We start from the raw sequence: 13,985 nt of genomic DNA, 5'->3' as shown, positions 1-13,985 counted from the left end.
TTATTTTGGCAGATTGCAACAGAAAGAGTAGGTGCAAGATGTTCAGGTGTTCATGTGCAGGTTTCCCAGGCCGGGCCTAAGCCAGGGATGGGGAACCTTTGGCCCCCCAGCTGTTGCAAAACTACAGTTACCATCATGCCTGGATGGCCAAAGGTTCCCCATCCCTGGCCTAGGCCAATTATGTAGTTCTTGGGGGGGAGGCAACTGTGGCAAGTGCCTGAGGAGTTTACAAAAATGTTGCCTATATTCATCCACTGTTTTTCTGTGGTATATAGCCGACATTAAAGTAGATTAATTGAGCTTCTAATGTAACCTCTTGCATGTTGTGGCCTTGATTGATCAATGCCACCACATCTCTGGAACATAGGATGATGCTCCCTGTCTGGTCACCAAATCCATCCCTAGGTTGAACCTGATGGACTCTTGTCTTCTTTTAACCTCATTAACTATGTTACTATGTTACTAAATGTTAGAGAAATACTTGCACATATGCACTTGCCTCCTCATTGAAGTCTATGTGAGTTACAGAATCCAGAAAGCATGCTCACCTTGGCTTCTTTCAAAACTCCTATAGACTTCAATAAAGTTCTCCCAACAGGTGGGGGGTCTTACGTTTCATAATAGATTGCAGAACAGCCCTCCCATGACCCACACTGTACACAGAGCAGTAACTCCAGAAATGGTTAGCCACGCACTCCTCTTGTTTTCCTGGCTCTCACATTTACTGTTACTACAGTTGCAACACACTGCTGGCTCCTGCTTATGTCTCGCATAGGAAACAAGAGGCTACACTGTGATGTCTTAGCATAGAAGAAGAAACAGCTCGTGAAGTATATAGAGGAATTAGCATCTATAGTGTTTTGTGTCTGGTTTGTGTTTTTGTACAGCAAAAAGGAAACATTGTCCTTAAAAGCAAAAAATTGTTGTGAAACGGTGACATTTTGAAATATAGTGTAACTTTCTTTATTAAAGGGGTACTCCAGATATTTAGATTTTTCATATGTTGCAGGGGTTGCAAAAAAAAAACAACTAATAAACATCCTATTCTCACCTACCACTCTCCCCCAGAGGTCCTCCTGTGGTGTTTTCAGGTCCTCTGGCAGTAAGTTCCAAGACAAATTATCCCATAGCCAGGACAAAGTTGTGGCCAGTGATTGGCTGAGTGGGCTGTCACTGCAGAGACAAGTTTGTCTTGGTGGTAGCAACTAGAGCATTCAGCCGAAGACCCAAAGCTTTTACAGAAGGATACCAGGGGAACATAGTAGGTGAGAATAGGCCTGGAATGGCAGAATTATTTTGGTGATCCAATCCCACCCTCTTCTGCCTGGAATTTTTTTTCCCTGTAAGGTGTAGGGACATATGACATATCCCACAAGTATTATCTGCTACTCTTCTGGGTGTCAGGAGGTTAGATGGGCTTTAGGCTGCTTTTTGTATTTGGCCATGTCTTCTCTGCTGGCACGGTGCATGGTGCAGAGAGGGAAGGGAAGATTTGTTGATCGCGAATGAGCTATACAAGTGACTCGGCCCTGGACTGACAGCTGGATGATGCTGCTGAAGTTCCAGAAAAGGATGAGGCCATGCTTATACATTCTTATTGCTTTACATCCTAGGTATATGTCGGATCCCCTCAAGGGTGTTGACATTGCAATGCATAATAGCAGTCTATTCAGTTTAATGGTCTGACATAGTCAGCTAGCGTCTAGGTTCTGCCCATTTCCTGTGTGTAAATAGTATTTTGTTGGACTGGGCAGCATAATCGGCTATGCAGTAAAGCAAAGCAAATAGTGCAAGTGGCCAAATATAGTCAATAACTGACTTTATTTAGGATATTAATGTGAATGGACTCACTGCTGTGGGTCATAGGATATGACAGCATTCCTTTTATGATCAACAAATAAAGACTATGGGGGACATTTATTAATTAAAAAACGCCGGACTTAAAAATGTCCCCGCATCTCCAGCGCTACGGGGATTTATGTAGAGGCGGACTGCCTCTACATAAATCCTGTGCGCTCGGCCAAAAACCTACGCCAGCTGAGGACTGAAGTAGGTTTTCGGCGTATATTTTGGCGGAACGGATGGTGAATCGTGCAGACTCTGAGTCCGCGCCCTCCGTTCCGCCCCCTTCTCACCCCCGCCCAACGGCTTACTCGGCGGAAAGTGCTGATTTGCGCATATTTTATTCAGAAATCGGCCATTTGCGAATAAAATAATGCGCAAATCGGCACTTTCTGCCGAAAATCATCCGTACGCCGGATGATACATGTCCCTCTATGAGTATCAGTGTTTACCTGGAGTTTTTCCCAGTATTATAACTAGAGATGAGCGAACCGGGTTCGGGTTCAAGTCCATCCGAACCCGCACGTTCGGCATTTGATTAGCTGGGGCTGCTGAACTTGGATAAAGCTCTAAGGTTGTCTGGAAAACATGGATACAGCCAATGACTATATCCAGCAGCCACCGCTAATCAAATGCCGAACGATCGGGTTCGGATGCACTCGAACATGCTCAAGGTTCGCTCATCTCTAATTATAACCTTATGTATGCCTATAATGGATATCCATCATACATTAGCTCCCGTGTCATACGGCACTGTATACTATTTTTACTGTATTAGGCTGGGTTCACACTATGTATATTTGAGGCTGTATTTGTGAGGCTGTATAGCAACCAAAACCAGGAGTGGATTGAAAACACAGAAAGGCTATGTTCACACAATGTTGTAATTGAGTGGATGGCCGCCATTTAATGGCAAATATTTGCTGTTATTTTAAAACAACGGCTGTGGTATTGAAATAATGGCCGTTATTTACTGTTATATGGGGGCCATCCACTCAATTTCATAATTGTGTGGACAGATCCTTTCTGTGTTTTCAATCCACTCCTGGTTTTGGTTGCTATGAGGACCTGACATGAGGACCAAATACAGCCTCAAATATACATAGTGTGAACCCAGCCTAAGGCTGTGTTCACACAATGTACGGACAACGGTGATTGTTCGGCACTCAAAAACAACAGCCATTCTATTGAGTGAAACAACGACCATTGTTGCATTGAAAATTGCATTCGTATCAATGCACAACGGCCTGAAATAATTGACATGCCAATTATTTCAACAGCTGTAGAAAAACAAATACAATGTGTGAACTACAGCCGTTGTTTCTATTGACTTCAGTGCAACACAATCCACTATGAAAAGGACGGCTGTTGCTTTAACTGAAAACAATGGCGGTCCTTGTCATAAAATATACGTTGTGTGAACATAGCCTAAGTCTTTGTTAAGTATAAACCTAGGGGCCATTCACACGGACTGTATACTGCAGACTGCAACTTTTTGACCTGCCCATTGAGGTCAATAGAAATACCTGTATGCAACATAAACTGACATGCCAAAGAATTTCAATCCACACTGCAAAATCTTATCCAGTGCTTCAAATTTACCTCCCTGAAATTTCTTACCGAAAGTCTGCAGCGAATCTGCCACATCTGGCTATACTGCATATAGTAAATGGGCAACATAGTTTGAAAACAGCCAGTATGACATAGCGTCTTTCATTTTCACATATTAATCATTATTTAATTTCTTTTCTCAAACTGGAATTTCCATTTAATCCTTCATAATATGAGTGATATACCGCACTGTGAACTAGTGGGGGAATTGGATTCTGTACAATGTCTAAACCACAGGAAGCGCACACCAAAAGACTGTATTATAAGCAGAAGTACTTGTATTTTTTGGATATGAAGCTGAAAACCAAACGTGCCTCCAGAACTTTTATAGACCCAAACCAGCTGAAAGCCATGTGTGAGCCCAGCGAGGTAGGCCTATTCTTCCCACCCAAGTATGGAAACAAGATCGCTCTCCGCAATGCGCTGCGAGTTAAGTAAACCTGTAATCAGCTCTACATAACCCTACAAAGGACAGAAGATAAGACCTCACCATTTTAGTGCTAGCAATAAAAAAATCATTTTGTAACGTGTTTGTGCTCTCCGCTATAAATGTGTCACTTCCTTCCCCATTTGCAGGCCACCCACGATTCCAATAAGGCATTTTATGTTCTGTAAACCACAAGTGAAGCACATCTGACATGGGCAGAGTTTAATGATCTGCATTCCAATATCTAGTATTTGTAACAAGTTGCAGGATTGTTCACTGGTGGCAGAACAGAATTTTTTAACTAGCACGATGTGTACTGAGTGTTCTTTCAGGGCTGTAACTCACGGACGCACTGCTATCCCTATGTGCAATAATGCAGCAAGCCAATGTACTATTCTAGTTATACAATCCCCCTCACTGGCACTAGCGCTGACAATCTTAAAGAAAACACAATTAGGATAGAAAGAATAACAGACCACCATCTCATCACATAGAAATTCATCGTTCAGGCCAAGGAAGAATATTGTTTTCAGGAAAGGCTGTGGTAGGTTTCAGGACTGGAGTTTTGCGGCTGCAGTGAGTTTCTAATGAAATAAAGAAACAAGGTTTCTTTGAAGAGCAGATGAACTGAAATGCACTTGCATTTTATATATATGTATTTTTGTTTACATTATCCACTTTAGAAAGTTTTATTTACCTTTGTTGCCATTTATAAAGAATTTTAGCATTTTATTTTAAATATTTCTATTATTAAAACTAGTCCATAGTAACATGTTGCATCTTTTATACACAGAGTTAACCAAATGACAACTGTCACAGGCCCTGCCATGGTTTACACCTGTTTGCAGGCGTGAATCATGATAAACTGCATTTACACGGAGCGATTATCGTTCAAATTTTCGCAATAACGATCGCATTTGAGCGATAATCGGCTCGTGTAAGCACAGCAAACGATCAAGCGACGAGCGAGAAATCGTTCATTTTGATCTTTCAACATGTTCTCAAATCATCATTCGCTAAAAAATTGCAGATCGCTTCGTGTAAACAGTCTTTCAAAGATTCACCCTATGTAAAAGAGGGGCTTAAGCGATCGCAATAACGATTTTTCTTAAGAATTTTCTATCAATTTATTCGTCTAAATGCTGATCGTTATAAAAACCAAATTGTTGCTGTAAAATCATTAAACGATCGATTGGGCGAGTTATCGCTTCGTGTTAATGCAGCATTACTGGACACCCTTTGTGCATTCACTTGTAATAGGAATTATAGTTGTGCGTTTGTTTATTAAACTAATCACTATTTAATCCAGTTGAAGGACTAAGAAAGTAATTGTACGTCCATTTTTGCAGCGTGTTCCCGCTCATAGATGTACAGTTGTGTCTATGGTTGAAACAGGCACAGAAGCAGTGCCCGTGCCATCTACGTCCAGTTCCAGCTGTCAACCATAGCCTGGCCTCCACTGTAACTATCAGTATCAGAGCCAAGCTCCATATACACCATTCTATGGCCAGGCAGATTCCACTGGCTGCCAAAAGACAGCGGAATCGGACCGGCCACAGAATGTAGTCTATGGCACAGGTGGAGATGCGCGCCGCCGTGAGCGGGTGTGAGCGACAGAATCCGCTGGAACTTACCTGCACAGAATCCGTAGTGTGAACTCCCCCTTACTGAGTAAAAAAAAAAATTAAAGTGTTAAAGAGTAATAAAGAGTTATTACCACATAATAGAAAGGTCAGATTTGAAAAAAATGGACCCTGCTCCTTAAAGGAGAAGTCCGGGCAGGGAGTATTTTTGCCAAAGTGCCGGGGAGAAATAACTCCAACACTGATGCCAGGGAGAGGACATGGGATGTGACTCCAGCACTGATTAGAGAGAGGACTTGGGACGTGACATTTCAGGCCTGCTCAGCCAGTCAACGGTCGAGGCAGGACCCCTCCATAACATAATGAGCGGCGGCAAATCTGCAGGTAAATTTTGCCTAGGTTCTTATCCATGTGGATTCAACCAAAGGGAGAAATTGACTTTCTTTCTCTAGTCCATACTGGTCCAAGTTTTTTCACCACTGCAAACAAAAGTAATGGTGGCTTTCTGTCAACGACAGGACATGTAAGGGTTGCTGCAACACCATGTTTATTTCTGTTAAAATGGCCTGCAAATGGTCTGAGCAGAGACAGTGATGTCCCATGTGTTTGGGTGGCGGATGAGTAGACTCTGGGATCTGCAGATCAAACTATCCTCTCTATGCCTATGTTCACACACATTATTTCTGTCAGTCTTTTTTAGCCAAACCCAGTGGGTTGAAAAAACAGAAGCTGTGAAAATCTTTTTATTATAGTTTTTCTCTGTCAGTTCCACTCCTGGTTTTGACTACAAATAGTGACCAAAAACTGACAGAAACACTGCCCAGAATACTATGTGTGAACATAGCCTATTTGTGGCCTGTCTGGGCTGGTCTGTCCTCTGCGCTCCCGGCACCTACTAACAGCTTATCCAGAATGGAAATTCATGGAATTGACCATCCTGTCTCTAGGCAATGTATTTGAGTGCATCATAGAGGCCTTCTCAGTATTCAGTGACCTTTCAACAAGATGTACACAATCCAAAAGCAGCCTTTGAAAGTAGTGTAGAAGCACTTTTACACCTCCTGTGACCTAGACCCCAGTCCACACCTGTAATTATTTACATATCTGCCTGAGACATAACTGCATGCAGAATTTTACTACAATCCAACATTTCTATCATTTTTTTATATCGAAGGCCACTGTATTTCATTCGGACACAGCAAATGCAGTAGTAAACAGATGGAGTCTGTCTAGAAAAACATGCGGCATGCTTCATCGCAACCCGTATACCATACCGAATGCTTCCCTAAGAGAAATGAATTCAGTGCTTCTACAGGAAAATTAGATTCGTAAAGCAGAAGCTCATCACTTGTAGGGGTTGTGGTTTCACTTGTTTTTATTTGTAGAAATATGAAATGAGAAAAAGTGTCAATTAAAGTCCATGTAGTCATTCTTTATTAAATGGGGGAAAAAAAAAAAAAGCTCATACCCATGTCCTCAACTTATGTTTTGGTTTTGGCAGCTCAGTGACTCGTCTCCTTCCCTATTAGCTCTATGTATACTGCCTCTTCTATGCCAATGGGAACAGGATATATTGTAGTTAGATGCCTCCTTATGGCAATATTTACCTAAAAAACACACTTTAAGGGTGGGTTCAAACATTGCGGAATCACAGCAGATTTCACGCTGTAAATTCGCAGAGAAATCCGCTTTGAAATCCGTACTGTCAGTTTGAATAAGTTTACATACTCACAGTGGAATTTTTATTCCGCTGCGAGTATGTAAACGCTGCCCCCCTTAACCCTTTGCAGCCCGGTGAATACATTACCGGTCTGCACTCTGGCCTGCTTCCAGGATCCAGGAGCCACAGAAGCAGGCTAGAGCGTGGACTGGCAAAGTATTCACCGGGCGGGTTAAGGGAACGAAGTTTAGATACTCCACAGTGAAATGAAAACTCTACTATATATATCTAAACCTATTGAAACCTATTACAGTGCAGGGAATCGTAGCAGATTTCGCCTCAAACTCGCAGCGTGAAATCCACTGTGATTCCACTATGTGTGAACCCACAATAAATTTAAAAAAAATTGAACAAACGGCATACTCTGTGAATTGACACCAACCCACTTATGAGTATCACTGGGCTGGACTCCAGGAACCAGATGATTAGGTTGATCTCATTAGGGGAGCTGCAGTGATGAGATTCTGTTGTGAGGTACAGGTATAGGTGTTGTTGTGTCAGCTCAGCCAAAGATGGAATTGTCTTGACGCCAGTGCTTGTCCAGCACACAGGTGTGATGTTGGTACGTGTTTTTTTGTTGTGGCTGTGTTCCCAATGGTTGGTAACATGCCGGGTTGTAGTGGGCCTCTTGGGCTCTTGTCATGGTAGTCCTGAGTGGCAACCGACCCACCTGGACTATCGGTACCGCCACCCACAGAAAGGGGAAAATAACCCAAGGTGTACGGTTGGTGTCTGGGTGCTGGTGCATACGAAGTATAACAGAGTCCCAGTGTTGTAAAAATAGAACAGCGTTACTGTGCAGTCTTTCACTAGTACAATACATTTTCACAAAATAGATAACTATTTGACACAGACTTTTAGTGCCTGAACTCGTTTGTGCTTGAGGAGGTGGTTAGAGAAGTAGAGAGGTAGTTGTAGCGGTGCTTGGAGAGTTAAGCACAGGAGAAGAGTTTGTCGAAGGAGCCCCAACCCAGTGTAGCAGTGTACACTGCCAAAACTTTGGAAGAAATCTCTGTGTAAACCTTTTACTTGTACCTGTGTTTAGACTTTGGTCTGACCACCTTTTGCCCTACAGTGTCGAGATACCCATCCTAATAAGGTGAAACAAGTCCCAGTCATGGTTATGTGGGTGTAGCTAAGCTTCCGGGCCTTCTTAGTCACCTGCTTTGCGATATAGGATACGTATATCTCTTTTGGTAGCTTTGTCCTATCCAGGCTGGTTCCTCTTGTGTTTCAGGATACTGCCCTGCACTTTTTAGACGTGTTCTCTGCGTGGGTTAGGGTGTTCCTGGACTCTTCTCCCATTAAATGCTTAGAACTGCATAGTAGATATAGTAGAAATACTGGAAGAACTGTTGGTCACTAGCTGCATCTGTACACACTCGTGTCTGGACTCAATTGACTCTCTCTGCCCCTGTCAGGGGTCTTGGCAGCAGCCAGGCCCTGGCTTAACTACAGCAGGAACAGTAGGTTTTGCTTCTTCCCTCTTGGAGATTCTGGTAAGAACTGAGGCTGGACTGGACACCAAGTAACTCCTCCTACAAGGGCTTACATGAACCTAACTGTGAGTGGTGGGGATGAGTGTGTGCGTAAGAAAGAAGGAGAGATAAAAAACCACCTGTGGTGGGACACCACAATTCCAACTTCTCATTTTCAATCTACTTATCCTATTAGGCCACTTTTGCAATCATCCTGGCTTCTGCATATTCCCTATGACTAACACAATCTATTAGTCCCTGTCTCCTGGTTTAACCCTAAGCCAAATCTGTTAGTGACCCAGTGGGGTCACATTAGAGATTTGTGCAACTTGAGCATGCTTGAGTCCGATAGTTTAGCATTTGATTACTGGATGCAGCTGTAAGGCTGCCTGGAAAACATGAATACAGCCATTGGCTATGTTCACACACAGTATTTTGGCCAGTGATTCTGTTAGTATTTTGGTCAGTATTTTTAGGCAAAACCTGGAATGGAAAAGACAGAGAAAAACGAAATACTGAGCGAAACACTATTTGTGAGTCATCTCTACTTGACATCTCTATTTAGTTGCATTGCTGTTTGTAGAATTTAGTTCTGTAAAACTAATTCTTTCGCAGGATCTAAACTGCTGACACTGTTAGATAGCTGTTTGGTTAAGGAGACACATGGTACTTTTCATATATATGTTTGTGTTTTCCAAACATAGAAAAAGCTTTTTCAATCCTGAACTGCTGAGGGCGATAACACCTCTTCATCCCCACTCCCATCCCTGTCAATCAAGAAGGGATAGGGATGGTAGGAGGAGTGAGGAGGCATTCTATGACTCTTTGCACCAAAGCATAAAAGGATTTTTGTCACAGTCCGGCCGCGGCCACACTGACATCCCTGGCCTAGGGGTCGCCTGCCCCAGCAAGTCCACCCCGCCTTGCGGTGGGCAATGGTTAAGACCAGTGGCCACTTAGACTACGCTCCCTGGAACGGCTAACACCATCGCCAGCGGTGGTACAGCGGATCCACAACTCCAGTTGTGGCAACTTTTCTACGTTATGAAGACACCGAAAGATATATGAAAGGTATCATATGTCTCCCTGGCTTAAAAGCTATCTAACAATGGCACCAGTTTGCAACAGGAATTGCAGCTGACAGATTGCATTTATATCACCAATTATCAAAAGCTGTTGTCATCTTCCCCCCTTAAAGTAAAGTAATTTGATCTATAGAAGAATCAAATCTGACGTCTGCATGGAGTTTGTATGTCCTCCCCATGAATACATGAGTTTCTAGTATCAACGTACTCTGGAAAAACCTACATTGAGTGGCTTCCTATTAAATTGTCTCTAGTATGTGATTGAGATATAGATATTAGATTGTGAGACCCAATAGGGGAAAAGGCTAAGTTTGGTGATCTCTGTACAATACTGCAGAATAAGTTGGCAATATACAGTATGTTACAGGAAATATATTCATACTGCCAACTGGCAGGCAGACAAAACATTATGGAAACATACATTATGCCAGTCTAATGTGAACTATATTACGTTTTATGTTAGCACTATAACTATTAATAGGATTTCATTTGCAAGTTATCACATCATTATGTCTCCTATTAATCAAATAACTGACAACATATAATAGCTGTGTATAATGGATATATTGAGTATATATTTACAGTATATGGAGTGTGGTGGAACGCATTGATAATTCCTGTTATTACCCTCTTTATTACAGGAACTCATGATAGTCTTTCAGCTCCTGCACTGGAACGGAAGTCTTAAAGCCCTGAGAGACACAAAGTGTTCCCGTCAGGTAAGAAATATCGAACACATTACCCAATCCATGCGTATAAGCCCATAAACACCTACCTAGCATGCAATAGCTTTTCATTCTGGAAAGAAACGGCTGTACTAAGAAACATGTGTGATTTATGCATTCAGATGCATTCATCTCCGGTGCCAATTCTTGTTCTGAGCTATGATGCCAATAGAAAGTAAACTGTTGATTGTATGATTGAATACAGGACAGGAGACAAAAACGGCGTATTCTGTACAGAATATATCCAGTTGCATTTGTTACTAAATGATACAAGTCGGATCAAGCTAAATAAGAAACACTATCCATAGTCTGGCATATGCCTCATTTGATCCATTTTTCCATGGACTTCCATTATAAAAAAAAAAGAAGTCAAAATGGATCAATTTTTTTAATGTACACAAAAACATAGCTGACCTTATTTTTATGTATGTTAAAAAAAAGGATGCGTTGTGATTAGAGATGAGCGAACCTCGAGCATGCTCGAGTCCATCCGAACCCGATCGTTCGGCATTTGATTAGCGGTGGCTGCTGAAGTTGGATAAAGCCCTAAGGCTATGTGGAAAACATGGATAAAGTCAATGGCTGTATCCATGTTTTCCAGACAACCTTAGAGCTTTACCCAAGTTCAGCAGCCCCCGCTAATCAAATGCCGATCGTTTGGGTTCGGATGGACTCGAACCCGAACCCGGTTCGCTCATCTCTAGTTGTGATCTGTTTTTTTTTTTTTGTTTTTTTTTATAATGGTAGTAAATGGAAAAACAGATCGAAATGGATGCACACAAATGCAATGAACGGATGAAAAAAACAGATTGCAAAACCATAAGTGTGAACCCAGCCTTAGACAGGAGGGTCTATGTAGTTAAAACCCATCCCTTGCTCCCCTTTGTGGCAAAGCAACAAGGTATTTGCTATACTCTTCCACAAGCCTAAGAGGCACCAGAAACGTGACACAGGCCAGCACAATACTGAGTAGGACCTGCTATTATTGTGTTGATGTCATGAAGAAAGCACTATTAGTGAATGGAGCACACTGTGTGGCACTATTATTTGGGGGGTAACAGCAGATATGAGGGCACTATAAAACTGTTAAAGGGGCAACAGGAAGGTAGTATAGAGAATGGGAAATAGGTAGGTAGAGTTCTGGAAATGTGAGGAGCCAATGTCATCTGGAAAGCAAACTTTACAGAAATATTCATGGCAGCCTGGTTCGGATGAAGAAGAATGGGGAGGTGGACAACTACAATCAGGAAAGATGTCACCTGTAGTCAATGGATTTGTGTAGAACTGGTAGCTACCATTATAAGATCACAGTATGTTAGTGTTATTCAGTCACTATATACTGGTAATATGTGTTCCTGGTGTGGAGGTATTGTTATTCTGATGTTAGTTAAAGCAAATGACCATCAGCTGTAAGTCTTTTACATGAATAAATCGGCGCCGGTGTGGGGATGCCGGTGCTGCTGTACTTTTTTTAACCAGCGCCCAGTTCCCGCTCATGGAGCGGTCTATTCCGAGGCACCGGCCAGGCATGAAGCACTGGGCTTGGGCCCTCCGGCCCCCAGTGTGACGAAACCTCTAATGGAGCTGCGTCACAGAGGGGAGATCGTCACACTTAAAGCAATGTACTTGGTGGTACATACGCTTTAAACAATTTGTGGAGGTAAAATGTGACACTGTGCAGGGAATCTTCAGGTTGCATCCCTGACAAGACCTGCAGATAATATTGCAATGCAAGGTACAGAATAAGACGTAACCATTCAAATGCAAAAGCAGGGCAGATGAAACTCAATATACAGATCAGACACTCAAATATTGAACTGTGCCAATCCAAATGTAGCAAATCATAAGTACACCTTTACATTATGAAAGAAACCAGGAAGCTTGTGACTTGTCAGGGATGCTCAACGCAAAATCATAGTGTATTAAAAAAAAAAAAAAACAGACAAAAAAAACCCCTCTCGCATCTGGATGTTCCTACAGCAGGCAAGTATCCTGTGATCTCTGCAGCAACTCCTTTAAAATTTTTGGCATCTCCTGCTTCATCTACTGTCCCTGGAAAAGATGTCAATCAAGTCTAGATGGAAGGGGTTCTCACCAATGTCACCGGACACTTACCTACTAAAGAATTGCCTAGCAGAAGAATCATTTGTATATGGTACATGAGTTGTTTTAACTTTTTTAAAAAATGTCTCCCTTTCTACCCCCTATACAGAGGTTAAAGGGGTCCAGGGTTGTCAAAACTGGTGACAGGTTCCCTTTAATGTTCCCTGTTGGGTGTATGGCATGACTTGCTTCTATACAAACAAAGCTATAACAGAATACGCCCAAGAGAATAGTATAGGAAAGAAAGCTCCCAGGGCAGATGGTAAAGTTAAGAACACAAATCATTGTGAAGAAATAGTTCCTGGCCCTGGCAGTAAATAAACCTAAACATTTGGCCTAGATCTTACTGAAGCAGATAATGGAAAAAAGGATTCAGCCCCACAACACACACGGAGACTGCGCCTCAGGAAAGTTTATGGGAAAAATATTTTCACTGCATCCTGTGAAAACGTCAAAACAATTGGAGTGTATGCTGCCTCAGCAGTGTCCTGTCATAGACACATACTCACATTCCCTCTCAGTGCTGGCAAGTTAGCTTTTGGACTACATCTACATTTCGTATTATTATTCACAATGTGGGGGGTTTAAACTACGAAGTTGATACGCACTCAGATGTAGATCTAGAGAGAGGTACAAATTATACAAACACTTTAAGGGGTTGTCTAAAAAACCTGTTTTATTTATCTTGTAAGGGGGTTAGAGGTTTTGTCATTGGAGATGTTCCCTATTGAAAATGGCAGCCATGCCACCTGGCTCCTGGCACTGATTTTGCTGGGTGAAGCTGTGGCCACCCAGGCATTTCCTCTGGGGGATAATAGTATTAAGGTGGCTGTACTATAGAATCTGCTTTGGTTTTGGTGTGCCTTAATAATTGATTGAGGACAACTAGATCTTTAAGGGGTTTATTACAAAAAGGAAAATGCATATCTACCATAGAGAAGTCTAACTAAAGGATAGGAGTGTATGGAAAGGGAGAGGGTGGAAGGAAGGGATAGAGGGAGATAGGAAGTGTAATCTTATATACCAGTCACACCCACACACATAACCCGAACGTTGTCCATCCCTGGGACACTGTCTCAGCCAATCAGCATAGTTCCTTTATATCCTAGACAATAATTTAGAGGTAAACACATTCCTAGGTGGTGTCCCTTGGGTAGAGCAAGGTCCTTGTTATTTTGTTGACTCCATTGGTTGTGTTATACCCATCTACAAGTGATGCTAATAAGAAGCCTTTGAAGTGCACTACAAGCGCTGGTTTACGGCTTTACGACAGCAGAAAAGTGGTCTTGCTGTTTGACACCATTGTCTCTGGAAGCACCTTTATTTACAAAGGCTCAGTCCACTTACACTCTTTGGGGGGATTTATGAAGGTCTTATATTAGGCCCCACCCCTTTTCCCTATCAGGATTCA

The 13,985-nt window shown here is 42.3% G+C and overlaps 2 protein-coding genes across 4 annotated transcripts in view; one reads left to right on the top strand and one right to left on the bottom strand.

Moving 5' to 3' along the window:
• Positions 1-13,985, bottom strand: part of LOC138787390 (uncharacterized) — a 406,633-nt gene that overhangs the window by 301,581 nt on the left and 91,067 nt on the right. The gene's annotated exons all lie outside the window — the stretch shown is intronic.
• The window catches only part of LIX1 (limb and CNS expressed 1), a 105,767-nt gene that overhangs the window by 80,238 nt on the left and 11,544 nt on the right, over positions 1-13,985 (top strand). For both annotated transcript variants that reach the window (XM_069962958.1, XM_069962959.1), the window contains one exon: positions 10,388-10,465. In XM_069962958.1, the coding sequence (XP_069819059.1) occupies positions 10,388-10,465 (78 nt within the window). The remainder of the gene's footprint in view (positions 1-10,387; positions 10,466-13,985) is intronic.

The sequence above is a fragment of the Dendropsophus ebraccatus genome, chromosome 3, assembly GCF_027789765.1.
Source record: "Dendropsophus ebraccatus isolate aDenEbr1 chromosome 3, aDenEbr1.pat, whole genome shotgun sequence".
Taxonomy (NCBI): domain Eukaryota; kingdom Metazoa; phylum Chordata; class Amphibia; order Anura; family Hylidae; genus Dendropsophus; species Dendropsophus ebraccatus.
This window is presented reverse-complemented; position numbering and strand designations above follow the sequence as displayed.